Source organism: Canis lupus, chromosome 36 (genome assembly GCF_048164855.1).
Source record: "Canis lupus baileyi chromosome 36, mCanLup2.hap1, whole genome shotgun sequence".
Taxonomy (NCBI): Eukaryota; Metazoa; Chordata; class Mammalia; order Carnivora; family Canidae; genus Canis; species Canis lupus.
In genome coordinates, this window is record NC_132873.1 from 4,822,854 (window position 1) to 4,834,522 (window position 11,669).

At 49.7% G+C, this 11,669-nt stretch overlaps 1 protein-coding gene across 1 annotated transcript; it reads right to left on the reverse strand.

The window, feature by feature from the left end:
* Nucleotides 1-8,517: 8,517 nt before the first annotated feature.
* Nucleotides 8,518-11,659, reverse strand: INHA (inhibin subunit alpha). Its single transcript, XM_072812770.1, has 2 exons — nt 11,255-11,659; nt 8,518-9,529 (listed from the first exon to the last, which is right to left on the reverse strand). The coding sequence occupies exons 1-2, from the start codon at nt 11,526-11,528 to the stop codon at nt 8,697-8,699; spliced, it is 1,107 nt and encodes a 368-aa protein (XP_072668871.1). The 5' UTR covers nt 11,529-11,659; the 3' UTR covers nt 8,518-8,696.
* Between the last annotated feature and the right edge of the window lie 10 nt (nt 11,660-11,669).

Below are 11,669 nucleotides of genomic sequence, written 5' to 3' on the forward strand. Positions count from 1 at the left end.
ATTCATGAGAGACACAGAGAGAGAGAGAGAGAGGCAGAGACACAGGCAGAGGGAGAAGCAGGCTCCATGCAGGGAGCCCGACGTGGGACTCCATCCCAGGTCTCCAGGGACTCGATCCCGGGTCTGTAGGATCACAACCCGGGCTTCAGGCGGCGCTAAACCGCTGTGCCACAGGGGCTGCCTATATGCTGTATTCTTATAATAAATTAATTAGAGGAAAGAAAATGTTATCAAGAAAATCATAAGGAAAAGAAAATATACTTACAGTACTATATTGTGTTTATCTGGAAAAATCTATGTAAGAATGGATTCTCACAGTTCAAATCTATGTTGTTCAAGGATCAACTGTACTATGATGCTCCAGCAACTAAAATAATATTGCAAAATAAAATAAAATAAAATAAAATAAAATAAAATAAAATAATATTGCTCATATCCATGAAGTAGCAGGTAGGAAAGATTATGTTCCTTATTATGTTTCCTTATTAATAAGGAAAATACTTTCAGCATTAAAACAATCAAATTATGTTTAATACTTTTATAAATACATTTTGGTCTTACATTGTCTTCCAGACATAGTATAGCATGAATAAATAAATAAATCTTTAAAAATAAATAAATAAAGTAAACTGTAGACCCAACATAAGGCTCAAATTCATGACCCCAGGATCAAGAGTCACATGCTGTACCAACTAAACTAGACAGGTGCCCCATAGTTGATAGCTTATAAATACCTAGGCAACCCAATTTCTTACGTGCTCAGTGTTGGCGTAACGACATCTATTTGCAGAAAAATGAACAAACCCCTTTTTTGATAAATGCACTTGGTAGAATCTGTATACGTTTCTTGGTGATTCATTGATCAATAGCCATTAAGAAGTCTTTTTATGAAATTAAGTTGAAAGTTTTTCTGTGATAGACACTGAAAAGTATCTGTATTCTGATCTTGAAATAGTTTGACCGTATAATAATTATTTCTCCTATTTAGATTTTAGGCATCCTTTTTACTTATCCACTTAGCTACATTACTGGTTTCAAAAAATATAGTTTGGCATCATATTTTATAGAGCTGTGACCATCATAAACCAGAAACAAAAGGACGTAGGGTCAGCAGTCTTTGAGAAGATGTACTAAAGAACACTTTATTTTTTAATTTATTTTTTAAGGTTTTATTTTTATTTTTTTTAAGATTTATTTATTTATTGGGGGTGAGGGAGGTGCAGAGAGAGAGGGAGACAAGCAGACTCGCTGTGGAGCAGGAAGCCTGGCTTGGGGCTCAATCCTAGGACCCTGAGATCACAACCTGAGTGGATATCAAGAGTCAGACACCTAACGGACGGAGCCACCCCCAAGAGCACTTTAAAATGGAGTCATTACAGTCCTTCTGGAGCCCCCTGGTCACATTCACTTATTCATTCAACACAGTCTTCTAGGGAAACTACTATATGAACTGAAAACTATTCTAACTGCTCAGCCCAGAATATATTCCATCCCAGGACAAAACTAGTGGAGAAACTCAGGGATGTATTTTCTGTCAGATGCCCTGGAGCTAAGGAATGACCCTCGTCAGTGTTGGCATTTCTGCTGAAGCCAAGCATTTTGTGAATGAGGCTACGTCAGGAATGATAGAAAAGCTTTTTCTTCTTCCCAGATACCACTTCATCTCTGGTTGCCTCTGCTGATTAGTTTCCTATTTCTGCCATGACAGATTACGACAAATTTAGTGCCTCAAAATAACACAGATTTTTAGTCTTACCATTCTATACGTTAGAAGGCCCCCATGGGTGTTGCTGGGCTAACATTGAGGTGACAGCAGGGCTGCTTTTTTTCTTTTTTTTTTTTTTTTTTTTTTTTGGAGGCCCTAGAATCAGCTTCTAGAACCTGCCGGCATTTCTTGGCTTGTAGCCCCAGTTTAGCATCTTTCTGGCCTTTCTTCCATAATCCCATGTGTCTGCAACAGCCAGAGAAGGTTCTCTGTTCTTAAGGACTCCTGTGATGAGATTGGCCTACTGGACAATCCAGGATTATCTCCCCATCTTAAAGTCTGTAGGAACCCCAATCACACCTGCAAAGTCCAGTGGCCTTTGCCATGTTAATTAGCACATCACAGTTTCCTTCTGGGATCTCCAGTGGAGAACCTGTCCTTTGTCTCTCCAATTTGCAAAGGCTGCTGGCATCCCTGGCTCAAGGCCATATCACGGCAATCCCTGCTGCTGGCCTTACATCTTTTACAATTTTGATTTTTCCTTCCTCCCTCTTTCACAGATCCTTGTGATTACATGTTTTAAAGATTTATTTATTTTTTGGGGGGATGGGCAGAGGGAGAGAGGGAATCCCCAGCAGACTCCCCACTGATCAAGCTCAAGGTGGAGCTTGATTCCACAAGTCCGAGATCTACTCAGATTTGGGTGCTAGGACATGAACATTTTTGGGAGGCCATTATTCTGATTGCCATCATCTACCTTTGCCCCCAAAGTTTACATCCATCCCAAAAAATTCACCCCATCCAAAAGTGCTCACAAGTCTCAACCCTTTACAGCATCAGCTCAAAAACCAAAAAAAAATTTTCTAAGATTTGTATTTGTGTATTCATGAGAGACACAGAGAAAAAGGCTGAGACACAGGCAGAGAGAGAAGCAGCAGACTCCCTGAGGGGAGCCCAATATGGGACTCGATCCCAGGACCCCAGGATCACACCCTGAACCAAAGGTAGACACTCAACCGCTGAGCCACCCAGGTGTCCCTCAAAGACCAAAATTTTATCCGAATCTCACCATCTTGAAAGTCTCAAATCACATTATTTAAATTATCTAAAGTTTGGGCGAGGATTCGGGTATAATTCCTGGGGCACAATCCCTCTCCATCTGTGCACCTGTGAACCTGCAAAACAAATTCTCAGCTCCCAGATATAATGGTAAGACAGTTCTAGAATAATAGTAATAGACATTCTCATTCAAAAAGCAGAAAATGGGGACACATGGGTGGCTCAGAGGTTGAGTGCCTGCTTTCAGCTCAGGGTGTGATCCTGGAGATCCGGGATCGAGTCCCACGTCGGGCTCCCTGCATGGAGCCTGCTTCTCCCTCTGCCTGTGTCTCTGCCTCTCTCTGTGTGTCTCTCATGAGTAAATAAATAAAATCTTAAAAAAAAAAAAGCAGAAAATGGAATGAAAGAAGGAGCCACCAGTCCCAAGCCATGTAGAAATCCAGCCAAGCCGCCTGCATTCATTAGGTCTTGAGGCCTGGGAATAATCTGGGGCTCCCAGCTCCATCCTATGGGCTTGTGACTCCTCATCTGAGCCATCTTTCCTTTTTCTTCTTTTTTCTTTTTTAAGAGTATTTATTTATTTATTGACAAGAGACACACAGAGAGAGATAGGCAGAGAGAGAAGCAGACTCCCTGCAGGGAGCCCAATGTGGGACTCGATCCCAGTACCCTGGGGTCATGCCCTGACCCAAAGGCAGATGCCCAACCACTGAGCCACTCAGGTGTCCCCCTGCAATTTTTACTGAATTCCTGCAATCATTGTTACTTTAAAAAATTTATAATCATCTCAGGAAAGATTATGTCCTGATGAGCAGTTAGACCACCACGTGTGAGGTCTGTCGGTTTTGCATGACGTATGTGACCAAGATGTTTGAAGTGTTTGTTTACCAGGAAAGGAAATTTTCATTGGAAAAAAAAAAAAGGACAAGATATTTTAGAGAATAAAAGTGATTGCAAAAAAAGAAAAAAAGAAAGAAATTACCATCTTCAGAAGTGTCCTGGGGCTAGGATGTGTTCCTTTTTCGTTTTTTTTTGTTGTTGTTGTTTTTTGTTTTTTATAATAATAAATTTATTTTTTATTGGTGTTCAATTTGCCAACATACAGAATAACATCCAGTGCTCATCCCGTCAAGTGCCCCCCTCCGTGCCCGTCACCCATTCACCCCCACCCCCCGCCCTTCTCCCCTTCCATCACCCCTAGTTCGTTTCCCAGATTTAGGAGACTTTATGTTCTGTCTCCCTTTCTAATATTTCTCACACATTTCTTCTCCCTTCCCTTATATTCCCTTTCACTATTATTTATATTCCCCAAATGAAAGAGAACATACACTGTTTGTCCTTCTCTGATTGACTTACTTCACTCAGCATAATACCTTCCAGTTCCATCCACGTTGAAGCAAATGGTGGGTAAATCCCCAACAGTGCAATTGCTGGGTCGTAGGGCAGGTCTATTTTTAACTCTTTGAGGAACCTCCACACAGTTTTCCAGAGTGGCTGCACCAGTTCACATTCCCACCAACAGGGCAAGAGGGTTCCCTTTTCTCCGCATAGGATGTGTTCCTTATAGGTAGACAGCTTCATCTCCTCAGCAGGGAGTATTTGAAGAACAGTGGGAAGGAGAGGCCGGGTGGTAATGTAGCTCAGGGGTGGATACAAAGACTCTGGAACCAGATTCTGGAGTCCAAATGTGGGCTTCACCACTTATTAGGGAAGTCTTCTCATCTGTGCAACTGGTATGATATCAGTGCCTACCTCATAGGATGGTTATGAGGATTGCATGAGCTTTTTCTTGTAACGTTCCTGGCACAAAGGAAGTCCTGTATATGTGTTTCTTATACAAATAATTAAATTAACAAAAGAAGATTATTTGGTAGAGGGAATGTGATTTTTTTTTAAGATTTTATTTATTTATTCATGAGAGACACAGAGAGAGACAGAGGCAGAGACACAGGCAGAGGGAGAAGCAGGCCCGGTGCAGGGAGCCTGATGTGGGACTCGATCCTGGGACTCCAGGATCAGGCCCTGGGCCGGAGACAGGTGCTAAACCAGTGAGCCACCCGGGCTGCCCCGAGGGAGTGTGATTTAAAAAAAAAAAAAAAGAAAGAAAGAAAGTTAATGGTAGGACTGGAAATAAAGTCAAAGAAAGCCCTTAGAACGTAAAGTAGAAGAATTTCAGTACAGTGCACAAGGCATGAGCCCATTTGTGGGGGAAAAAGCTATTTCTACAAGGTATGCGTCTGCAGGTAAACTCCTAGAAATGTGTCTGGCAGGACTCAGCTCCGTGGAGGAGATGACCCAGGAGAACCTCGGCATCATCTTCCATAATTGAGTCGTTACCATGAGAACATATCTGTGTGTTCTTTGTGAAACGTTTTTTGAAAATCAGCGTTAAAGAACCCAGCGCCCAGGAAGCAGGCAGGAAGAGTAGCTAGCTCTGCCATCCGGGAGCCAAGGGAAGTCACAGATGACAGGACATCAGAATTGGATCTTCAAGGACACATTGCCTGGGAAAGAGATCGCTGAAGACAGAGGCAGCTGGAGAATAAAATGATGTATTTGAGGCAGGATCGGAATTTGTCTGAACAGAGTTCTGGGGGAGGAGAGGCAGGGAGGGACAGGTCTGGGATGGGGCTGTGCAGATGGGATTGGGGGGTTGTAGAGGGCCGCTGAACGCACAGAAAGGGCTGAACATTGTGGAGATAACTTTTTAAGCCCCTTTAGGGACACAATCGCAAGAGAAGGGCCCTTGGGCAGCCAGGTGCCAAGTGGACCCGAGAGGCACAGAATGATTGCATAGGAACTGGTGAAGGAGGCTGCTGCACTGCCCCCCAAGAACTGCCCCAGAAACAACAGAAAAGGGTCTCTGTAGGGACAGAGAAAAGGCTTCCCTGCCACTCAACATCGACTCCCCGTTTTTGTGGTAACTGTATCCCACTTTGGGGAGCCACCTTTTTTCACCTTAGCCTTTGTGCTGTGGGCTCTGGGCTCCCCAGGTGGGACACAGGATGTAAGTCACTAACTCATTCTGATCCTTTTGCCACTTTTCCTGGAGGAGCACCCCAAGAAGGACGATTAGGCCCCCAAGACCCATCCTGAGACATCCAGAAGCCAACTCCCTCCTGGGGCCAGGTGCGAGATGATGGGAACCTGGAGCTGCTCAAGCCGCCGTGTGCCCCAGGGAAGGTGAGCCGTGGCTGGATCTTGGCAGCATCTTGGCAGCCCCAAATCCAACCCAAACTTAGCCAGCTGTGGCCACAGACTTCTCACGAGCCAGTGATTTTTAAATTAAATTAAATTTAGTTTTGTTTCAGTCAGTTTGAGTTGCGTTTTCTGTTCACACTGACTCTGATTTAAGAGTATTCTATTCAGAACAACAACAAAAAAAGAGTATTCAGAACATTTGTAATAATCAGCCCTGGGAACCAGGAGAATCTCTGAAATTTACTGCTCTTAGTCTCATGGCAAAAAGTGACAAAAAATATGTCCTTAGCCACTGTCAGTCAGGCCTCTTAAGGAGGGGAGGGTGTATCATTCTGATTTGCTAAGTTAACAAAATCTCACAAGGCTTTAGAGATTCTGGAAGGGGTGGCCCAGACCAATGTGACTCCCAGGCTTTGGAATTTCACAGATTTCAGCAGCAAAATTACAGAGACAAATCTTAGAATCCAATTAGAATGCCAAGTTGGTTACTTTTCTCTTCTTTTTTTTTTAAGATTTATTTATTCATTTGGGGGCAGTGTGCAAAGGGCAGGGAGAGGGTCAGAGGGAGAGGAGGAACAAAAGAACCTCAAGCAGACTTCCCACTGAGCACAGAGCCTGTCCCTGAGATCATGCCCTGAGCCAAAACCAGGAGATCGACACCCAACCGACTGAGCCACCCAGGGGCCCCTAGAATTCTCAAGGGTTTGTTTTTAAATATTTTATTTATTTATTCATGAGAAACACAGAGAAAAGCAGAGACATAAGCAGAGGAGAAGCAGGCTCCTCACAGGGAGCCTGATGTGGGACTATCCCAGAACTCTGGGCTCACACCCTGAGCCAAAGGCAGACGCTCAACCGACTGAGCCACCCAGGCGTCCCGAATCCTCAAGTTTTAATTTTGTTAAGTAATCATAAAAGAATATCATATCATAAAACATCATAAAAGAAAGAATACTTTTACTCTCTTACTCGCTCACTCTCATGCTCTCACACACATACAGATAGACAGGCACACACAGGATAACTTTCAAACAAAGGATATCCCTTTAGAATGGATACCTTTGGGGGCACCTGGGTGGCTCAGTGGTTGAGGGTCTGCCTTCGGTTCAGGTTGTGATCCCGGGGTCCCCACCCGTCAATGTCATCCATATCCCTGGGACAGGGAAAGTCTGAACAACACAGGGTCCCGGGCCCAGGGGGAAGATTGCAGATCCCAGGGGAAGGGAGGGAGGATCTGACAAGGGAAGCCAGGCAGTAAGAGCATGAAGCTCAGAGAGACTTGAGGAAAATCTCCCGTTCCCACCTGTGGCCAGTCCACCACCAGAGTAGGGACCCCGGGAGCCCTGAGCACAGACTAGTTGCAATGCTGGGTCTAGATGAAGGTACTGGGAGAGACTGGAGACTGTGAGCAGACAGGTTGCCCCAGTGGAGTTGCAGCAGCCTCCCCGGGGATTGAGGATCAACAGAGCTTGGGGCCAGCTGGGGAGTGTGGAGGTGGGCTGCTCTCTTGTGCTCACTCAGCTCAGCTCAGAGAGGGGGAGGCTAAGGGTGAAGGACGGGGAGCCTCTCTCCTCCGTAGCCCCTCCCTGGGGGCAGGCACTGACCTGCCTGGGAAGCTGCATTGGTAGGAAGGAGGCCTGGAGAAGTCTCCGTGAGGTCCGTGCCAGAGCGCGCTCCAACTCCGGGTCTTGGGGACCTGAGCATCCCCCGGAAAGGGAGGCTGGATGGAAGCTCCTGGCTGAGAGCCAGGACCCTGGGGCAGGGCAAGATAATAACCAGACGGAGGGAGCGGACAAAGCGGGGAGGAAGGCCGGAGAAGCGGGCCAGCCGGGGCAGGCAGGCATGGGCTGAGGGGAGCCCCCCCCCGAAGAGAACAGCTCTGGACTCTGGGCACCTGCACCAAGTGTGGGTGCAGATTGGCCCAAGGGCGCATCCCTGGCAGGGCTCGGCCTGTCTGACGCCCGGGACCGGGTAGGGGGTCAGGGTAAAGATACGCAGGGCACAGGGAAACAAAGCCTTCGGGACCTGGCTCCCAGCCCGCGGGGCCTCACAGTGTCTACACCCAGAGCAAAGGCGTCCCGGGGGAGCCTCAGCAAATTGACATCCTCAGGTCTCGTTCTCCCCCTCTCTGCCCTGGTCAACACTTGGGCCCTGCCGACTGATCGTCTTCGCCCCCTTTCCTGCCCCAGGTCCCGAGAAACCCCAGATGGAAGCTGCTCTGCACGTCTATCTCCGGGGTGCCCTGCAAACCCTGACCTCTGGCCTGTCTACAAGTCACCCGACCTTGGGCCAGGGGGCCATGAGCTAGGGCGGAGAATAGCAGGGGAGCAGCCAGCAGTCTCCAGAGTGGGTGTCAAGGGCTCAGAGCACTTTTGTGTTGTGTCTCCTCCAACTGATGCAGCTTCCCACCAGAGCCTATCCCATCATGGCCCTGGAACGCCCCGTCTTTGAGGTCAAGTGAGGCTGTGTGACCTGAGATCCTACAATCCCATGTTCCTGGGGCTCAGACCTGCCCCCCACCATATCAGAGAAGCCAGAGAATGCATGCCAAGTCATATGCACTGTGTTGTTTATTGTCACATGTTACCCATGGGACAGGGGCAGGATGGGGCAGGGAGCCCTCAGGCAGAGAGGGATGCAAGGAGGGGGAGATGGGAGCCATCCATTTTCTGAGCTCGGCCCTTTCCTCCAGCTGTTGATGGGCGGGGGCCTGGCCCCCAGCAGGACTCCCTCAGATGCAAGCACAGTGCTGCGTGAGCAGGTTGGGCACCGTCTCATACTTGAAGGAGTAACCGCCATCTGAGGTGGTGCGGACGCGTAGGGGCCTCATGGTCCCGGGGAGGGCGGCGCAGCAGGGCTGGGCCCCGGGGACCAAAGAAAGGGGTTGGACTGGGGTAGGAGGAGCGCCAGAGCCCGGCAGGGGCAGGTCCGGTGGGGCAGGCAGCCCGCAGCCGCCGTGACAGTAGTGGAAGATGAAACTGGGAGGGTGCACAATCCAGTGGTCCCAGCCCAGCTCCTGGAAGGAGATGTTGAGGGCTGCCCTGTGACAGTCAGCGTGGGCGGCGGGCTCCTCGGGGGACCTCTGGAGCAGGCGCAGCGCGGCCGGAGACCACGGCCAGGGCAGCGGGGAGGCGGAGCGGCGGGTCCTCTCCCCTCCGCTGGGCGGCCTGGCCCGCGTGTGGGCCACCAAGAAGGGGGTGGCCTCGGGCCCTGCTGCGCAGGAACAGACGGGGCAGCGCAGCAGCAGCACCAGGACGGGGCTGGTCAGCAGAGGGAGGGCGGAGGGGGCCAGATGCAGCACGGCCCAGCGAGGGGGGGCCTGGCCCACCGATGTGGGCACAGCCATGGGGACCCCCGATGACGGCACCAGCAGGCTCAGCAGGGGCCCGGAGCTATTGGAGGCTGCGGTGCTGTGCCTGTCCAGTCCCGTGTGGAACCACAGGTGGGCTGACGTCACCTGGCGGCTGCGCATGTGCTGGGAGGGCCGGAACACGTAGGTGAAGAGGCCGTCCTCGGCCTTCTGGGTCAGCTCTCTAGCGGCCGGCTCGTCCGCACAGCTGGCACCTGCAGGGGACAGAGGGAAGGGACAGGGCAGCCCAGACTGGCGGAGCCTGGGACCTCTCCCCTCTTCAACAGCAGGGATGTGCGTCCCACAGCCAGCCACACTGAGGGCTCTGTCGGGCTTGGGGCCTCGCTCCGCCCGAGACAACTGACACACAGGCTCTCCATTTGCTACTTCATCCTTAGAGGTCTTAAAAAAAAAATACAAGATGTTGCCAAGGTCTCTGAAATGGTTTTACCAATTAACATTTCCATCAGCGATGTGTAAGAGGCTCTGCCCACCCTCTACCTTCACCAACACTTGGAATCGTTAGACCTAAATTTTTGTTTTGAATGACGGGACCTTGAACACACAGGTATTTGTTTTCTCCCTCTCTATATATTTTTTAAAATTATTTAAAGATATTATTTTTAAGTAATCTCTACACCCAAAGTGGGGCTCAAACTCACAGCCCCAATATCAAGAGTCCCATGTTCTTCCAACTGAGCTAGCCAAGCACCTCACCCCATGTATCTTTTTACATGTCAGAAATGTTGCATAACAGGCACGCCTGGGTGGCTCGGTGGTTGAGCATCTGCCTTGAGCTCAGGTCATGATCCTGGGGATCGAGTCCCGCATCGGGCTCCCCGCAGGAAGCCTGCTTCTCCCTCTGCCCGTGTATCTGCCTCTCTCTGTGTCTCTCACGAATAAATAAATAAAATCTTTATTAAAAAAAGAAATATTGCATGATAAATTCTTTAAAACAACTCCACTTTTAGGGGCATCTGGGGGGTGCAGTTTGTTGTGCATCTGACTCTTGGTTTCGGCTCAGGTCAAGATCTTGTAAGCAGTGGGAGCATGCTCTCTCTCTCTCTCCCAAATAAATAAATAGATCTATTGAGACATTCCACCTAAAATTAGATTAATGTCAGAAAGAAAAAGGAAGAGAAGGGAAAAGCATATAACCCAGGAGGGCAGTGCTTTCTAAGAAAAGCAATTGGCAACCTTCCCCGACAGGTACGCAGACTACGGTAAGCAATCATGAGTAGGTAAAGGACGGAAGATTGGGACTATACCGTCACACGGATGCTCTCGCTAGAAATCTCACGATTGATCTACTTTGCAGGTAAGGAAACAGGGTTACAAAGGGGAAGTGACATTTACCTACTAAGCGGCCGGGCTGGGATCGTGCTTGATTCCACAGCCACACTAAGTCACGGTGCCACACGAGGACTATGGCACGGGGAGGCAGGCGCTCCTCTCTGAGGGGAAGGGGATTACAGATTGCAAGTCCACCTGGAAGAGGGCTTTCCTGGTTCAGTCAGTGGAACATGGGAACACGCACAATGAGATGAGAAGGGAATCGAGGGAAAGTAGACTAATTTCCTGGAAAACGTTCCCAACTCATCTCATCCTTGCATTTCTGATTATCTTCTCAAATCTTGGCTAATTGGGGCTAAAGAAACGAGGTTTGGGGCAGGGAGCAGAGGCAGAGGGAGAAGGAAAGGTGGCAGAAAAGGGCCCAAGTCCAAATCTCTCTGTCTCTAGAGATTCTTGGTCCCCCAAACAGATGTCTCCCAAATGCCACCGCTGAGCCTTGCGGCGTCTCGCTGCATCCTGACAGGCAGGCATTATTGCCCAGGTGAGCAGACTAGACATTCAGAGCCAGACCTGCCTGGCTCCCGAGCCCGTGCTGTACCTGCCGCACTGCTCCTCAAAGTCGCCCTGCCACTTCCCGCCCTCATTACCTGTAGCCGGGAAAAGGATGGCCTGGGAGACATCCTCCTCCTCCCTGGGCTCCCAGCCTCTGCGCCGGAAGCCCCCCGGGGCATGTCTTCGGGGCAGCCGCCTGACTCCAGGATCCCCACCTTCCCCGGCCACTGCCGGGGAGCCCAAAGCATCCATGAACAGGGCCCTCACTTTGGCCAGGACAAGTGCCCGGTCCAGCTCTGGCCCGTGGCAGCCATGGCCACTGTCTGGGGACAGCAGCAAGAGGAGCAGGAGCAGCAGCTGCGGCAACATAGCTCACCTAGGCCTGCCAGTGGTGAACCCGCACCCGGCCCCGTGCCCCTTGTGTCAGGGTCTGCCCCAGGCCTCCCCACTCTGCCCTCCCCATCCCACCACCCGCCCTCTTCTACCCTTCTCATCCTGGTCTCCCCAGGC

Excerpts from the sequence above, each read along its gene's own strand:
- INHA (XM_072812770.1), bottom strand. The coding sequence starts at position 11,528 with ATGTTGCCGCAGCTGCTGCTCCTGCTCCTCTTGCTGCTGTCCCCAGAC. Across the intron at positions 9,530-11,254 it reads CATCCTTTTCCCGGCTACAG|GTGCCAGCTGTGCGGACGAG; the intron begins GTAATGAGGGCG and ends TGTCCCCTGCAG.